General features: G+C 42.4%; 1 protein-coding gene across 13 annotated transcripts in view; it reads left to right on the forward strand.

Annotated features, from left to right (window-relative positions):
• BRSK2 (BR serine/threonine kinase 2) overlaps nucleotides 1–19,010 on the forward strand; it is a 304,213-nt gene that overhangs the window by 188,154 nt on the left and 97,049 nt on the right. For all 13 annotated transcript variants that reach the window (XM_071427715.1, XM_071427718.1, XM_071427716.1 and 10 more), the window contains exon 3: nucleotides 11,118–11,203. In XM_071427715.1, coding sequence (XP_071283816.1) covers nucleotides 11,118–11,203 — 86 coding nt within the window. The remainder of the gene's footprint in view (nucleotides 1–11,117; nucleotides 11,204–19,010) is intronic.

The raw sequence follows: 19,010 nt of genomic DNA on the forward strand, positions 1-19,010 counted from the left end.
TTGCCTTTTCATTCCAAAACTCTGTTGTGACCTGAAGGGTGAGTACTGGAAAACTCCCCCATTCACAGGTTGTTTTTCATATAGTCCAGACATCTGGGAACAAGGTTCAGCTGACTGATGAATGTGATCTCTTGAAGAAAACATGGAAAAGTTGGGGTGGGAGTGGGTTACATCTAGCCCAGTTCTCCATTTCAAATATTGCTGGTTTCAAATTTAGCCTGCCATCTTCTCAGCAAAATGTTTGTGAACACTTTTCAATCTGCACATATATATATATATATTTTTTTTTTTAAAGTATTTGGCAAGTGCAAGAGAGTTTGAATTAGATTGTGAAAGGATGCCTGTATGTGTGCCAAAGCATCCCAAGGTGTACAGGCCTAAGGTGGTATGATTTAAGTGAACCCCAGTTTTCAAATTCTCATCTTTTTTTTAGAATGCATTCTCTGCCACTTTCTGGAATAAGTGGAATAAGCATGTCCATCCAAGTCCAATATCCTCAGAGAATTTAAGCTAATTTGCAAAACGTTTGAACTTTCCTGTTGCTTTAGCTATGTAATTTTTGAGTCATTAGCACTTTCTTTAGCGATGTGTTGTCACCTGACTTACCAAAGTGTTGCATCCTATCTTTGCTCTTCATCAAAAGCCAAATAGCTGTGAATTCTGTGTTAGATGTGATACATAGGACAGATACAAAGGAATGGGAAGAGACTCAGATAATGGCACCTAAGTTGACTATTTTGAAGATACACAACCACAACTTCTTCAGAAATAATAAAAATACCACTTTCTCAAATTTAAAATGCCTTAATTTCATTGCCCTCCCTGATCTCTATGCAACAATGCTGTGTTGGTGGGTGCATCTGCACTGCAGTACAACACTTGTCATGACAATATAGCTTGTTTTGGAGTGACACAGGTAATTCAAGACTGTACTGCAGAAGTGATTGTCACTATGTGGAAAAGAGGACCTGTTTTAGGGTAGGGAATATGTTTTGGCTATGGCTTAGTGTGGTGAAGCTGAAGAATTCACCATTAGAACTCAGAATGGCTCTGAAATACTGCAGGATCTGAGAAGTAATGTCTGAGGCACAGATTCATAAATAGAAAGGCAGGCCTCATATTACAAGACCCATCTCTAGAGACATAGAATTTAAAGATGGAATTTGCCAATCATTACTGGCTGGCTCTGGTCTCAATTAGTAGTAAGAGTCCCACAGACTTTGAGATAATGAGATAGGCCAATACCAAGTACTTCTGAAAGTCTGACCTGACTGAATAATGTATTGGAAAACATAATGAAGATGTGACAAATTATTATATTCAGCTCCAGAGCATATGCTGGATATGGCCAGAGGTGTCTTAAGTCCTCATTTCCTAAGTAGATTCAGACAATGAGGAGAAGGAATGACTGAACTTATCCTCATCACTTGTTTTGAGATGCTCAAGAAACTCTCTTTACAATGTTGTTTGTAAACCTCGCTTGCCAAGAGGCTTCTTAATCCTGATATTGATGTTGATAGTCTGCAAGATGTCATCAGCACCTCCAGCAATAAGGGACTGGTGTGTGATGAGAAGGATATGAGAAGAGCAGAGATAAAATAACTGAGAAACAAAATGTTCCTTCGTTGCTGTCTTTGATCTCTTAACTCCCAGCTGTGAGAGATCCTGGTTGCTGATGGCAGCAATGGACTAATTTTCTGCAGCTTCTGTTGCTTGTACAAAACAGAGGAAGATGTTGTCTTCACTGAGGGGAGTACAAGTCTTGCTGTAATGTCTTCTGTTGCAGGCTGAATCTGAGGAGAGGCAGGGAGTGAGCACAGGCAGCCTCAAGACTGAGGCTAAATAGGCAATTTTATTTCCTCTTCTCCTCTCTTTTTCTGCCTCTTGCTTTGTTCTTCAATTCCTGACTTATTAGTCATTCTTTTGAAGATTAAAGCCCAGTGGAAAACTCACAGACAGTGCTGCTGTCTTTGCTGTATCCCTGATGTGATGGAAGAAGTGACAGGCACCACGGACAGAGCTGTTGTGTCAGGGTTAGGATCATCGTGAAAGCTTGTGCCTTCTCTCCAAACTGAGGTGCTGTAGGTGAGGGAGGGGAAAGTTTTATGACAGCCACTTAACTGTCCACCAGTAGTTTACTCCTAACCTGGAGGTGAGGCTGAGGCCACTAATTTTGTTATGTGAGTCACCAGAGCTGAGAAAACAGGCTTTGAGCTCATCTGCTGCTGGCTACATCCAAACAGGTAGTGCAGAAATAAAGATATTAAGAGGTTACTGCTGATTTCTCATGCTGTTCAGCCCAGTTTTACAAGATATGAAAAAACATGCTTGTGGTTAACACAAACATAGAGGTGGGTCTCCATGAAAAAGTTAAAATCCCACATCCAGATCAGTGGGCAGGGATGGCTGGAACTGAAGCACTGGTTCATGTCATTACAGAGATACACCAGATATGGCCATGTCACTAAAGAAACACACTGGGGGCAGAATTATGGACAAAGCAGACTGATTTCTTATCACAGATAAGAATAAGTAGTTCTTGGGATCAGTCAGTTCTTGGGTGTCCCTAAGATGGAATGGACATGGAAATACCAACTGAGAGCTGGTGCACATGAGGTGGGAGCTGCTGTTTTTGCTGCAGGGTGACAGAAACCATTGGCAACCTGCTGGGGCAGAAGAACTGGGCTAGAGGGTTGCTTGGCCTCCTGAGTATCCAGCCACTGGCTCCACATTTTGGCAGGAAGTCAGCTGTTGATGCCTCTGCCTGCAGCTGCCAGGCCTCCCCTCAAAGCTCCCTCTTAATTGCAAAGCAAAGTGCAAACATGAACTCTGTGATTATGTGTGGCCCCTTCACAGCTCCTGGATGAGGTCCATGCTGCTGTTTGTCTGGGATCGTGTCCTTCTGGAGGTGCAATTGTGCTTCAACACCATATTTTGGAAACAAAGGGGTGAGCTGTGGGTTGGTTCAGACTCTGCTTCTGTCACTGCCAGCTGTGAGGGACTACTGGGCTGCAGGATCCCTTCTAGACATCAGCTATTAGTATCTCACTAAGTTTACTAATTCAGCTGAAACGAGATCCTAATAGACAAATACATACAAATATCTGTCTAAAGAGTTAAGGGGCAACCAAAAGTGAATGACAGGAGAATATAGCAGAATTTTAAAAATCATATTATCTGTTTTCCACTCTTTGAAATCAATGATGTTGTTAAGCTTGTTGTGGAGAAGGGCAAGGCAGGGATGGAGTCTGGCATTCTGCCTCCAATCTCTGCAGAGCTCCAGCTGTTCTGCCCTCTCCTGGAGCATTTGTTATCTGCCTTATTTCTTCTCAGGGAACCAGAGAGGGCCATTAAGGAAAGATGAAGGGAAGGAAATAGCAGCCATCCCATTGATTGCTTCTAGAAAAGTATTACAGAAAATGTAAAGGACATTTGTGTAAGACAATGCCAAAGAGCTAAACAAGACCGGCGTGACAAATGGAGAAAAAGAGGAAGAGGGAGAAAGAGGCTAGTTGAGACACATAGGAAATGGTAGAGAAATCATCCTTTGAAGCTTTTCCAAAACTGTGCTTTTAAATTTCTCTTCCTATTGATGGTGGACTCCCTCAAGGATCCAGTCCATGGCACAGTCAGCATCACTTCACTGTCTCAGTCCCATTCCTAGGTGCTCTTGGGAACCCCTCTGCCTTATCATATTCTCAACCAAAGCTCTCAGAAGCTCTGCACTATATTTTTGGCAGAACATTGTGCTGTGCTGTGCTATACTGACTCCTTTGTGCTTGCCCATATTTCCTTAATGGGATTCAGCATCTTCTACATTCTCCACACACTCTTTGGCTCCAGCATGCCAGTGTTGTGTTTGGTATTGCCCATATTAAATCTGTGATGTCTCAAATAATACAAGAAGTTCTGCACCTGTATTATTTGAAGCTGAACTCTCCGTAGCCTGTAATTTTACAGCTTATTTCTCTGTGGGTAGTGACTCTTTTTTCTGTAGCTTAACATAGCAGCCCACAAGGCATTCAATGTTCAGGGCTGCACCTTCTCTCTTCAGAAGAAGTAACTTCTTCTGGGGGAAAATTACTTATGAATTGCACTCCTTTCCTGCAGAGGGCCATATGCACCCCTGAAAGGAGCCCAGTATACGTTTGTATACAGGCTGCCCTGGGAAGTGGTCTCAGCACCAAGCCTGACAGAGTTCAAGAAGCATTTGGACAATACTCTCAGGGACATGGTGTGACACTTGGGGTGTCCTGTGCAGGGCCTGGAGTTGGACTTAATGACCCTTGGGGGTGCATTCCAACTCAGGTTCTTCTGTGATTCTTTGATTCTGTGCCTTGCTAGGGGGGACCAGACTTAACAGCTGTACATTTGGGGTGAGCACTGCAGATGTGGCTTGGCAAGGAGGGCTGCACACATGACAGGGACTGAGTGTTCTGCTTTGGAGCAGTGGTTGCCAGTGTTCACACAGACTTGGCTGTGGCTGCTGCATGGGGGTGGCAGGTTTCTCATAAATGCCAGGCTGGGTGCACATGAGAAAGCACAGTGTACATTAACATTAAAAACCAGGATAAGGAGGGAAAAAGAAAGGCAAGTCAAAGATCCATTTATTTCTCTTGTAGAGTGGCTGCAGGTTTGTGTCCCGTGTCCTGCACTACTCGGCGATGGCAGCCAGGATGTGGCACTCACTGAAGGTGACAGGAGGCACAGGGAGGCTCTTTGCCTTCCAGTGAAAGGGACCTATTCTGCTGACTGCTGGCAGAGACTTGTGTGTCAGTCACTCGTTAGCTGTGTACCACCGGGCAGCAGATAATCTCAAGTGCTGAATGAATAAATCCACTCCTTGTCAGCTCCCATCAGTGTCTCTTGCATGAAGCCCTGATGCTCCTTAAAGCAGCATACGCTGCAGATAAGTCAAAGTGCCATGTTTACTTGGGAGCTGATGGCAGAGCCCTGAGGAGCACGGCAGGTGTTAACTACAGAGTTAAACCGTGACGTTCCTGCGTAGGATTTTCCATGGCTGGATAACCTGTAGGATCTGTCCCTTCAAGACCTTGGAATCTATGTGTCAGGCCAGGCCATGAATCCTGTTGTAGAGGTGCATTGGCAACAGCAGAAAAGATTTCCAAGAAAATTAACACAGTATCTGTCCAGTGAACTTCATACTCTCAGATTTTATGCTAAATTTTGAAATTCAGTGGAGCTTTAAGAGTTGCAGTTTTGAAGGGACTATGGAAAAAGACAGGCAGAAACTGACATTTTGGTATAATACTCATTTGTGGAAACTAAATTTCCCTCCTAAAGCTTCATGATATAGAAGTCTGCACATGCAAATTTTAAAATCAAATATGCATCTCACTTGCTTCTCATGCATACCTATTTTCATTTTCATTTATGGGGAAATGGCTTTGAACAGCACACATGCAAACAAAAATTGTGGTGGAATGAGCCCATGATAGAGCCCTCAGTAAAATGAGGAATTTCTCAGCTTTCCAGTAATTTTGTCTGTTGTATTTTGTAAAGCATTGTCTAGCTGTCTGATTCTTTGGAGATCTAAGTCTAGTTTTCCCCCTCTTCATCTGCTTTTTGTAAAATCTTCTTGTAATTGCTAGTACTTAACAGAAAACCTGAATTCTTGTTAAAACATTTAATTAGTCAAAACTGTGTAATAGAAGATTTCTTCCAGATACCACTTAATGATCATTAGAAGGTCTGATTCAAATCCCACTTTAGTCAATTGATGTCTTTTGTTGACTTCAATGCATTTTGAATCTGGCTCAGTATATTCAGAAATGTGAGGTTAATGGCTACAGTAGTAGCAAGAAATACTCCCCACAGATGCACAACTTTCATGGTCCTCCATTTGCATTCATAATGGACTACTGACTAAGTTTTGGATAAAGGTAATGAAAGGCCATTTTAAGCAAAAAATCAGCCAAATTCAGAGCTGCAAAGGAAGATACTTTAATAATTTAAACCCTGATATTTTTCCACTTCAACTCTATTTATGCTTCCTTAGAAATTGTGGATGCAACTGATATAATGCATTAGATCTCTTGGTATTGCTTAGATCTGGTAATGGCTTAATATGTTTGGAGGAATGATGTCCCATCACAGCAGTGATGACCCTACAGGGCATAATGGGTCTGCAGTTACTTGTTGTATAAAGCCTTTTATGCTTTAATGCTGTTCTCTTCCGATTTCAGGAGTAGCCTATTTCTGTCATTATGGGCAAGAGTGAACAGGTGACCTAGACAGTCTTCACCAAAGCCAGGCATTTTCACCATTTTTAACTTTCACTCCCACATAACATTGAAAGCATAAGTACCAAATTAATAAAAACCCAGGTAATTTGCTGTGATATTTCTGCTATGGCAGGAACACAGACTTTTCAGAGAACCTAATATTAGTTTCTTCCTATGAAGTGGCCTTTGGTTTTGCCACTTCAACTCAGTGAAATACCAGAGTGATTTACTCTGCTTTCTGTGCCCTCATCATGGAAATGCAAATTACTGCACAGCAGGCCAGACATTAGAGAAAGTAGGTGCTCTGGTACAAGGTTTCCAACCTAAGTTCTAGCCTGAGGAGTTGGATAAGCAGCCAAATCTCTGCATCCTTTGAAGTTCATTCTGAGTGTAGAGAATTCTGAATTCAGAAAAGGTCATGTCCTGGATGAGTTTCTCATAACTGAGGGACAGCCATGAGTTCTGAAAAGTCTTTCATTAGTTACCTTAAAGTAGGGTCGACATTAGAGAGAGCTTGATTTTCACAAGAAAACCTACCACACCTTCCCTCCCTGTACCATTTTGCTCTGTGAGTAGGAAAAACAGCATAACATGTCTGCATCCTGCAGGGCTTTGCTGCCCTTCACCATTTCTGCAGCTCTGGAATTCCTTCTCGAGCCAGGGTTTTGAACCATATGGGAGCTACTGATGCTAATGGAGGAAGAGAGGGCTTTCTGGTGTGCTGCTGGTGAGCTTCAAAGCTTCCAAGGAGAAATGACATCTGCTGTCCTCCAGCTTTTTGCATGTAGGGGTACTTTGAGAAACTGCAACAACAATGGTTGTTGCATAGTGCTTGCACAGGTTTGGTAGATAGAACACAGCCTGGTAATATGAAGCCGTGAACCTCATTTTTCAAGGACCAAATGGGTCATGAGTGACCCAATAGTTACTGAGCTAATGAATGCAAGAGAAAAGGAAACTTTCCTTCTTCACTGAAACTATCAGGCTCCCTTGACCTGCCCTCCTTGCCTTCTTAGTGAATTAACACCCTGTGTGCCTGACTCAAAAGGCAAGACAGCAGAGCGCTTGTTGCCAGTGCAAGTTTGCTGACAAGATGGGCTTAAACCAGAGAAATTTGATTTCCTCTGGAGGAGAATGACAGTGAAGTAGAGATGGAGGAGAGGGATGCAAAGTATTGCATGATTCTCTACGGTCACATTGGCTCCGTGTTGCACTTTGTCATTAGCTGAATCACTGGAGCATCCTGTCAAATCAACCTCCTGCACAGATTTTTTAGAACCTCTAATTGGCACCTGCATGGCACCTGCACAGCTACACGTTACTAGTGCATCTCCTTTTGCCCTGCACAGCTTTTCACAGCTCTTTCTCCCAGTTTCAAGGCACAGACAGTAGCCCACCATGGAATGAAGCAACCCTGGCTTTAGTTGGGATCCTGTGATGTGACCCAGCGTTCACATAACAGAAAAGCTTTGCCTTATTCCTTTCTCTTTTAACCATTAGGCAAATGTTTCTCCATGTTTCCTGTTTATCACAGGCTCTGAGCCTCCCTAGACAGGCTATTCTGAGCTTGCCCTGCTTTCTGATAATTGCATGTGCATTAAAGCAAACACCCCTGCAGGGTTTCTCCTCTCCCCTGTCCTTGCCAGCTCGGAGCTGGACAGCATTCCATGGCTTGCAAACACAGGGCTGTGCAAAAAAAGCCATGCCAGGGGCTGGCAAAGCTCTGGGGAAGAGGGCAAAGCTGCATGCTATTTCAGGCCTCTCTTATTTTGCCAATGAGTTCAGATACCTCTCCTTTCCTAGTGACATGATGGCTCCTAGGTCCTCCTGAACCGTGCATCAGTGACATTGCTATTGAGATCTACAGTCTGTGTCCAGCCTGTATCAATTACTGCCTTCTTTGTAGGCATATAAAAAATTAACAGGATCCAGGGGAGTCACCCATCAGTACTGACTGCAGCAGTAATTCTGCTGAAGGTGGTCTGTTGTATATTTCTCTGAACTCTTGTTTTGCTTTAAAAGAAGAAAGAGGCAGGACACTGCTATAAGATTTTTTGAGGATGAGCTTTATCAGACTGCTGTTTAGAGAACTGAGAATCTCTACATCCTAAAGTAGTACAACAATTAGTGTCTTGTGCCTCTACATGGGGCAAAGTCCTGGACTATGAGAAGTACAGTGATGACATTTTTCCTTCATAAAACGTCTCACTTGAGATAAGTGGATCAGTTTTGTCCTTGGTTTACAGATAGAAGAGGTAGCAGACTGTGGAAAGCTGACTGGTGCAGACAACACACCGCTGAACTGAACACACTGCAGTCAAAAGCTGCCAGACACATCAAGACAGATGCTCTCGACATACCTGGCTTGAAACTGAGACCTCCAAAACTGTATTTCCTCTTAGGATTTAGTTCCCAGGAATTAATATGCATAGAGCCTTTTACACTCACAGACCTATGATGAAAAAAAAGCAAGTTGGGTTAATTCTTTTCAGTTGGTTCCTAGAGTAAATCTGTAGGTCATAAGTAGATACTGCCTTTCTGTTCTGATTGTCTGTTACCAAACATAGGCCACACAGTGCTGTAGCCTCCTCCAAGTGGTAGCCATAAGTCACTGCCTCTTCTCATGCTTTAAGACAGTAACCAAGCAGGACCCTGACTGGATGCTGCCATCCATCACTCACTTGATCTGAGCTTGCATTTCCAGTGAACCAACCAAGAGGTTTCTCTGAAGTGAAACACCAATGCAGTTACACAGCTCATCTGTAGGGAATTTTATTTTTCATAGGAATACTGGGGTTGGATTATCCTTGTTATAGCTAGTGCACTGGTCACATTCCCCATGAAATACCTGTACTTCCCTATCCAAAAGGAACTTCTTTTGAGTTGCAGTTTCTGAGCAGCTGCAGTACATGCTGCTGATGGTGAATCTCAGTACTATTGGGAGATTGTCGTGAGAGTGGGTGCTTCTTCTGTTTTGTTTTTCCTCATTTTTGAAGCAAATCCAACTTTTATCAATTATAGGGTTGAACAAGCCCTCTGCAAGTATCAGTGTGTATCTTGTAAGAGAGGAGAGTAACAGGTCCTTTTGAAGAGGAGGCAAAACTGGAATAAGCTAGCTACCCCCTGGGTCTGGGGTGAAATAGCTGAACAGTTGAAATCTACCCAGCTTTTGCTTCCTGTTTGTATAAGTAGCTTTCATCAGAGTGCTGGTCATGAGTAAGTTAACACCCACAGACCTGTCACCATCAAGCACTGTGTATCACTGAATTCCTAGCAGTGCTGAACTCTGTACATACATGTTTAACTGCATTCTCCACTTCTCTGAAGGAGCTATTTTCAGAGATTCCCAAGTGTGGAAGTGGAATCTCTCAGATGACTTTTGACTCTGCAGAGAGGAATAAGTGTCTTTGAAAGACTGAGATTGGCACATGTACAAATATACTTTCTTCCATCCTGGTATGTGAGGAAGGCTAAGGATGATGCAGTGCAAAAGTTGCCTTTGCTGTTTTTATGTGATGCTGTAGAGGAAGAGAGATCTGGGGTGATAACCAACATGCTGGGGAATCCTCCTCTGCATGGTGCTGCAAACTACCACTTTCTAATTTCCTGCAGAGGATCTTACTGGCATTCAGGTGAAGTTGTCTGTGTTCAGGCTTAGCAGAGAATGTTCTCTCAGGAAGTTAAAGGACATCAAGAACTAAAGGTGTACTGGGGCAAGTTCCTAATTACTCACCTGATCTCTGCAGGGGAGACATTAAGGGATGGTTTTGTAGTTTGTTCATGGTTTGTCTGTCAGTATAGCAGCTCTGGGACAGTCAGTTATTTAAAGGACTGGAAAAAATCCTACCCGGTTGTCCTTGTTTGCTTCTTTAGGTCTTTTTCCTGCCTTTGTGGATTCCTTGAAATTTGGCATGCCTGACTGTGCAATGCTTTCACTGCATCTTGTTGCAGAGTTTATTTCACATACCCAGAGTCTCCACAGTGCTACATTAACTCCCTCCAACTTAGCCTAGGTCAAATCAGAGCAGTTACAGTGTGGTTTCGAGCAGCAGAGCAATTTTGCTAACAGCTGAGGAATTGCACTGACTCCATCTCTAATGAATACCCTTAGTGGTCATGATAGGAATTTTGGGTGAGAACAGGGCTTGCACTAATTACAGGGACTTAGTCACAACTTGTTAACTCAGCACTGAAAACTGCTCTTGGAAGTAGCCACACTTGGGCAGCCTGGGAATTGAGGGAAAGCGCAGTCTTGTGCTTAAGGCTCTGAACACTGCGTCTCCAGTAATCTGGTTTAATTTCTTGTTCTGCCTTGGACTTCTTATGTCACTTCTTATATTTCTTTCCCTTTCTGCACCTCAGTTCTGGAGCTATAAAATCACACTGCTGTATATCTTCTCCCCCACATGCATGGCAAGTTCTTCAGGATGGGGATTTTCTAGCAATAATTGAGAATGCAGTTTGTAGAGCCGCCTCACCTGTGGCTGTGGGAGGTCAGAGAGCCCTATGTGACACCTTAGAGTTTCTGTACTTTGAGAATATGTCACTGGCTTTGGATTGTGAGGCAGGAGCAGCCTTGAATGCTCATGTAACTCCCACAGCTAATTTTCTTTGGTCAATTTGGGATTTTTCTTTCAACCTTGAAATTTTGCTGGTTTTTGGTTCTGCAGGGCAGGGAGTACTGAGGCTGAATAAATTGAATTTTTCTTAAATTATGTAAGTGCTAAATAAGATATATTGTTACAATTTTCCGTATCCTCTGCATATGAGGAGGAGTGGAAAATGGATAAATGGGAAGAAAATGTGTGACAATACCTAATGTATTCTAAGACCAAGCTTCTAATCTTCTCTGTTTCTTTTTGTTTCTTCCAGGTGGAGCGGGAAATAGCCATCCTGAAGTTGATAGAACATCCCCATGTTTTAAAGCTGCATGATGTTTACGAAAATAAAAAATATTTGTAGGTATTACTGGCTTTTGCCAGAGGAAGGGGGAGGGAGGAAGGGGGAGGGAGGAAGGGGGAGGGAGGGAGGGAGATCAGGGTTTTGGAACTTGGTACGTTTCTGAAAGAATGGAACTAGGTGTGTTTTCACCCTCTGCTGGTGTCTGTGCAATATTTGGTATTTGGATGAGGAATGAACACTCATTATTTCCCTGGCTTTTCTCATGTTAATTTCTGTACTTTCACAGAATCATAGAATCATTAAGGAAATTTTATCATTGTCCCACCATTAACCTACTGCTGCCATATTCACCACTAAATCATGCCCCCCAAGTACCACATCCACATGTTTTTTGAACACTTCCAGGAATGAAGATTCCACTACTTCCCCTGTACCTGTAAGATCTGGAACCATTTTGAATCAAAGCTGTAACAGACTTCGAGTGGATAATTTGGATAACCTCCTTTGTCTAACAGTTTTCATTGAAACCCTCAACTCTTACTAAAGGTGTTTTAAATTTGTCCCATCAGCTACAGATTTTGGTTTTAAGGGCCACTGTAATCTCCTGATGGTTCTGCAGTGACAGTTATGTAGCAAAGCTTTTTTTTGTAAGATTTTTTTTTCTCCAGATCATTACCAGTGCCAGACAGGGATGTTGTCCACAGACAATCACTTTAGCTTGATTTAGGGCACTAAATACGTTGTATCTGTTGTCAGACAAACAGGCCACATTAATCATGGTGCAATGGGACAAAAATCAATGTTCTCCAAATAGAAAAGGGTGACCCAGTAGGGAACTCTGCTATTTCCAGCTTTTTAACAGGCTATTACAGGTAGAAGGGAGCGGTTAAAAAAGACTAAACAGTTTTTAAAAGCCACCATCTACTGGTGACCTCTTTTTAGTGTCTCAACACAAGAAGGGAATGACTGTTTATCCAAAGAAAGTGTTGAATGGAGGTAACAGTCCCTCATGGACTATTCATCCAGTCTTGATACTGGAGCAATGAATTCCTCTTCCGAGAAGCGAGGCCTCTCTGCCTGCGGGTTAGCTTAGTAGAGCAGGCAGTAATTTCCTTTGGCTTCCCCCTCCTCCTCTGGGGCAGAGCCTGCCATCCGTGGTGGAATGTGGTTGCCAGAAAGAGCTCGTGCAGGCACTGGGTGGAGGCTGGCTCAGATGGTTTCAGAGCTGCATGCTGAATGCTCTGCTCTCAGTGGCACAAATGGTCATGGCTCCATGAAGCCCTGTTTGCCACAGATGAGACAGAGGCCCAGATCTGCTCTGTGTGCAGACAGGCAGCAAAGGGAAATCAGGCTTCACAGGGAGTACATTCTCGTTTAATCTCCTGAAAGAGAGGCAGAGGATATTTTCTGTGTATTAAGGTGAAAGGGGGGAGGAGACCCCTTTTTTGCTTAAAAGAGAGGAAATGTTCTTCTTTGTGATGTTGGTTTCTGTGTTGTGTAACCCTACGTACACACACAAGTATGCACTCCTGCACGAAAAGAGCAAACAGCTGATGGTGGCAGTGGTGATAATGTAAGAACACATGCAGAAGAAAGGCCACAAGGGGATGGGCTGTAGAGGTGCTGAAGCTTTCTTCTTGCTCTGAATACCTGTAAAGCCAAAGCCTGAGCTTTCCTTCTTTACCCCATAAGAATTAGGGGCTGTTTTGCTCCTTGTGAAAAATATTTCGTGCTCAAAGCAGTGGGAATGGTGTTACACTAGTATTAAAAAAAAAATACTGCATTTATAGACAGGACAACATCTTGATGAAAATCACCTTGAAAAGGAAAGCATCCCATATCTTTAAGCTATGTCTGGATATCCTGGCTTCTAAAAAATGTTGGGCTCCAAAGCGTGCTTTGCCAATGACCATTTAGCCTTGAACAATCACTAAGTCTGTTTTGAGCTGTAGCTCCTCTGCCTGTAAGATTAAGCTGTCTGCATCCCCCTGCAAAGGCACCAAATCCCTCTGCTGAAAGACACTGACTCTGAAAGAACAAATGACTGTTAATTAAGTTTCATTTTTTATTAGTCTCTATTTTAAAGAAAGGGCACAATGCAGAGCTTCTGCCAAGCCTCTGTGTTCAAAATTAGAAACAGCTGTGGCCTTTGATAAATCTGAGAGGTGGAAGAGAGTGCCTGCGGAGGGGTGAGGTGTTACAAGTGCGTGGGGGCTGAGAATGTGTCTGCACGGACCTTCCCAAATAATAAGACACAGTGACCTCTGGTTCTCACCAGCATCAGGAAAGGGATTGCTCTGGGGTTGTGGCAGCACAACATCATGCATGCCATCCTAGCACTAGCAGTTGTGGCATGGTTTCAGAGAAGCTCATGAATTATGGGTGATATTTCAGAAGCCAGAGAATAATCACAAAGCAGCACTGGGGAGCATTTCCTCGATAACTGTTAATTTCACAAATCATGTTTGACTTTTAGTTTATGATTTAATTTGTGACAAGGGCTTTGGTTGAGTAGATTCCTAATGCAACCATGAATCAAATCCTTTTTCTACAGTTTATTTAAGACTGAGAATGATTTTTTAAAAATAATAACAAAAATCTGTTAGCATATGTGTGTTAGCCAAGCGGTCTTTTTCTGTTTATTTTGGTAGGGTTCTTTTTGCCAAGATAGTTAGAGAGGTGGGGATAGCTATGAAATCTATTATTCCATCTCTTTATCCATCATTTTGAGTTGTCTTATTTAGTAAGACTGTGGACTACACATCTAGGTGTGGGGGGGAAAACAGAGGGCACTGTGGCTCTCTGTAAGTGACATACAGCCTCAGATATATATTGTGTTGGCTAAATGAACAATATTACTGACAGTTGAATTATTTCATATTTGTTGTATGATCACACTGATGGCCTTCAAGCAAGACTGGGAGTCCACAGTAATAGATAATTTAGAAATAGCTACAGACAATCAATGCCTCCATCTCTCCCATCATATAATGTCAATAGACAAAACATCCAGGATGGGGGTTCATCCTCCATTTTTTAAAGATCAAAATGAATCAAAGTAGCCTGGTATGGGGAATGATCAAAGGGCTACCAAAACTTGTGTGTGCACCAATCAGTTTGACTAAGGAAGTGCAGACAGTTGGGAATTTTAGGGAAATACAAATCATAGAATCATCTCAGAATGGAATGGGTTGGAAGGGACCTTAAACATCATCCAGTTCCACCCCTCCCCTGCCAGGGGCAGGGAACCCTTTGATTAGACCAGGTTGCTCAGAGCCTCACCCAAGCTGATGTTGAACACTTCCTGGATGGGGCATGTACTAAGAGAAGGAGCAAGGCAGTAACAGATAATAACAAAATTTTGGTTTTGTAATACACACTGGAAGGACACACTCCTTGGGTGATTTCTGCATTGCAGATGGGCTGTGTGAACGTGGGGGATGATCCTCTTTTCTCTGTGTCCTGTATAGCAAAGGTCTTTCCTGAGCTGACCCTACACAGAGTTTTATTGACTGTGTTTTATGCAGTACATTCAGCTTTTCTTTGGATCATGGAAAAGCAGTTGTCCCCTATTGGAGGAGCTGTTAGCATGGCAAGCTAAGGGCCATCAGACAGTCCACAGGAGATAGAGCTTCCCTCTCCAGAGGGGATTGAGCTGACTGATACAGTTCTGTTGCAGAACTCCCAACAGGGGTGGCATTATCTGTTTTGATCTCATTTGATTAACTATTTATTTTCAGCTGTCAGGGGCTTGGTGGGAAGTGGAAATAAAATAGAAAAGAAAATACATCCTACAACCACTCCATGCACTTTTCTTTCAGATGGTAATACTGGTATTTCTTGATTTGCTTTCCATTGATGTCTGTGTATATATATCTGTAAATTTCTATGTCAAGATGCATACAGATATTTGTGTACACATGTGTGAATTTATGTTGAATGATTTTCAAATCTTCACTTTTAAGATTTCAAACTTTGTGGCAGCATTTATTTTACATCTCTGTCATCCAGTTTGATCAGCATTTTAAGCAAGAATCTGTTTTGAGAGGAGTGGACACCAGACAATTGTTCTCTGAAGTGTGCCATGCATTCCTCAGCACCTTTTTCAAATATAAGTGCCTTTCTCATCTTTCATCAGTACAATGCTATCACTGGGCAAGTGCCCAAATCTCATTTCAATGTACACAACACACCACCTCCTGATTTCAGAGATGAAGGTGCATCGCAATGAGCCAGATAAGAGAATTAAAATGTCCTCCTAGCTGTGCACAACTCACGTTTCTGGCTCATACAAAATCAGGTGGCAGCAGCAGTCAAGGACTTACAGCTCTGGTGGTGTCTGCAGAGGCCTTTGTGCTGCCTGTCCTGTCCTGCAGGGTTTTCCTGTAATTCTGTTTATTTTTGTTGAAAACTTATTGTGAGATGCCAGAAGATGCAAAAAGATTTTTAAAAAGTTCTGTGTGTTCTTGTTAGTGGTAGGCCAAGACTTTGCCATTCAATCCATCTGCAGGGAAACCTCTCTAAAGTAGAGGGAGAGTTCAGAAAGTCAGAGTAGCTCTAAAGGCTCAGCACTGAAAATTAATTTTGTGGTAGATGTGCACCTTGGGAGTGAAGCTGTGGGATGTCAAGTGCTGTGATACAGGGAAAGAAAATAAAACAGGATTGGAAGGCAGAATAGCATTTTACCTGAGCCTTGATTAGACTAAGGAAAATATTTGTAACCAGCTACTTTTACCCCCTTTTCTTCAGCTGTTGACTTGTTTTAGGACTGTCTGGAATGACTAGCATGTGTAGCCAGAACAAATCCAGTCAGTGGTAGGAGTGGAGGGTGTGACCACTCACTCACAAGAAGGACACCAGCCTGGCACAAAGCAGGGCCTGCAGAGCTGCTGGTGGGAATTAATGCTGCACCCTGTGCAACAAAGTCTTAATAAGCACTGCCCAAAAGCCTGACTGTATTCTCTGTTCACTGCCTGACATGTGTGCTTGGATACCATCCAGGCCATGATGCTGGGCATGAGGAAAAGCAAGCCCATAGTGGAGCAATTCTCTGACATGAGTAATTCTGTGAGATGTTGCTTCAGAGCCACGGTACATTCTTATGCCTGACTTCCCTTTTAGACTTTGGTAGGCAGTGTTGTGTGTGTCTGGGCCCTGGTTGTTACAGCAAAGGCCACTTAGCTCTGAAGAAGAAAGCCCTGAAGTATAGAGTCACTAACAGAATTGCAGCAGTGACCTGATGGGTGTTGTCTCAGCTCTGCCCATCCTGTGCTGAGGATCCCTCTGGCTAAATCCATTCCATATCATGTGCCCATATAGGATGGATGCTGCAGTGCCTTGGCATCCATGACTATACACTGTGAAGGTACTGCTCAAAACACCTTTCATCCCAAATTAATCAAAGGTACAGAGCACAACAGCATAATCTCTTACTACCCCAAAAGCCACAACCTGTTCATGCCCAAATGTAACCAGCAATCAAATACAATATCCATTCAAACATGCAAACTCGAGTTAAAATTGTCTTTTAGAAAACAGAAATCTAACACATGCACATTTTCTTGCAGGCAAGAGGGGAAGAAAAAATACAGAGCTCCTGGCCCAGTGCCAAATAAGGGTTTAAAAATTCATGCCCGCCATAAGAATTTATATAACTTCTGAATAATTTATAGGCTGTGCCAATAACAAGAGGCTTCATATCTGATAGAGATTATTTAATCAATAGTAAATAGTGCAGAGAAAAAGCTGTCAAAGAAATACAGAGCATGTCAGCCTGGGCAACTTTTAACCTCTTTCCTGCCACATATATATTCAACCATATATATGTATGGAAGGACATTTTGCAAGTAGGGTGGTAGCCTGGAAGGAGAATCACCAGTTCTTTTTTCTTTGGAGGCTTTTCTTTGTTGGTCTCTTGTTCTGTAAGACAGGTCCCTTTGAAATGTAGTGAGCTTTCTAGCTCTCAAATTAATTCGTCACAAGGAGTAGCCAGTTTCTTGTGAATCATCTGCCAGGACTACTGTGAGATGGCCCATGGTTCATCAAGGTTGTGGCAGTGCCAACCCTACCATTTGTGGTGCAGCCATTTCAGTCTGTGTTTAATTCTGGGGCAAAACTTAAGAGAGTTTTAGAGCTGTTGGCACAGTAAACATCAGGACAGACGAGAACTAAAGACTTATCTGTCTTTATGATGGAGATTCCCACCTGATATTTTGTCTTTGAGTGTATCTCTTTCTATATAACTGCAGCTGGGTTTTGCATCTTGCTGGAGTGTATGGCTGAAGCCATGCATCTTAAAAACTAACAAGGGCCACATGGATATCCAGTCAAATTCTAGCATAGTAAAAGCTCTAGGACATTGCTCAGTGATATGTGATGTTACCCAGTGGTACATTCAGGCTTACATAGAAGAGCAACTTGAAAACCTCCTTGTTTAGGTTAAGCAAAGTTGTGCTTTATATGTGTAAATGTCATGTCACTTAATAAAAAATAAATTATTAACTGCTTCCCTAACAGACAGCTAATTGCAAGCACTGATGGACAAACCTATTGCCTGACTAAAACAAGATGTGTGAATTGACTTCCATCCTAGAGCATTAGAGAGTGTTTCTTGGTAATCCTAATTTTTTTGCATTTATAATACTTACCTGAAATACTTTGTGTTTAAGCATGAGCTTTCATCTAGAGATCTCTCCATTTAACACTTTTATAATAATAAATACATAATTGGTGTAGCAGTTAGTATATTGTAAATTGTCCTGAGAAAACAAGAGCTGCATACCCACTAATGGGCTGCTGCAGGCAATCCCATCTGGCAAGAATTTTAGCATTTCACACCAATTTTGCTACTGGCTAAAAGACAGTTTTTCATTCTTTACAAATCATAACTGATGTGTTTGCATTTGGGTTTTTTGTTGTTATTTTGCCAGAAGTATCTGGTAGTGCTTGGTCCTGGTGTTTTCTGTGCCAGTTAGTCTTTCTTTAACAGCATTTTTCCAGGCATTCCTCAGAGCCAGCCTGTTTCTTTAGTTACAATCCTGATTTGGAGGTAGCATGTAGCTGCCTTGCTAGTGAGGGCTCTCTGAGTTATTCCTCAAAGCTCCCTAGGGCATGGGCAAAGACACCTCTTAAGAAGTTTGGCATAGTCCACCAGATGGAAAGGAGAAATAACCACAAAAAGTGTCTTTTTTTTATGTTTTAAGTGATAGGACTGTAGTGCAACAGCAACCTATCTAATCATGAAGAAGTCCTTGCTGTACTGGCACTGGATAAGAATGGGACAGTACCAGTTTACAATCCCACACGCAAAGCAACTGTTGGGAATGGGAAGTCCAAGCTGCTGTCAAGCATCACAGCAAAAACCAGCCTTCAGAAAGGACTGATGAGAACTGATGATGTACTATTTTGGCTCCTGAAAGAATAAATAAAATGAACCAAAAAGAAAGAAAGAAAAAAGCCTAGGATTATTCTAAGCTTGCATCTCTGATGGTTTGTAATGGGTCATTTGAGGTTAGGAACTCAGAATCTTTTATTGAGAATGTGGAGATGATGGGATGCAGATGGAAAGATGGTAAAAGGGATGAGATGCTGCTGGATGTAATCTCTCTGCTCATCTCCAATCAACACAATTATTCTTGTATTTAGTATTCAGCTTCTTAGCTTTTAAAGAGGAAAGTCTTTTCTCCTTCAAGCATTGAGACTCAACTAGAAATTTTTAGTTTCATGTCTTGGCTTGTAGCAGGGACATGAGAAAATAATGCAAGATGCAAACCTTGGTGTGTACGAAAGTGGGCTGCAGCCTGTGAGAATATTTGGAATCTCCTAGAGAATATATCCAGTGAGGAAAAAGTAATTGAGACTTTA

Source organism: Agelaius tricolor, unplaced genomic scaffold, assembly GCF_023055355.1.
Source record: "Agelaius tricolor isolate 1412-34295 unplaced genomic scaffold, bAgeTri1.0.p SCAF_5, whole genome shotgun sequence".
Lineage (NCBI taxonomy): Eukaryota > Metazoa > Chordata > Aves > Passeriformes > Icteridae > Agelaius > Agelaius tricolor.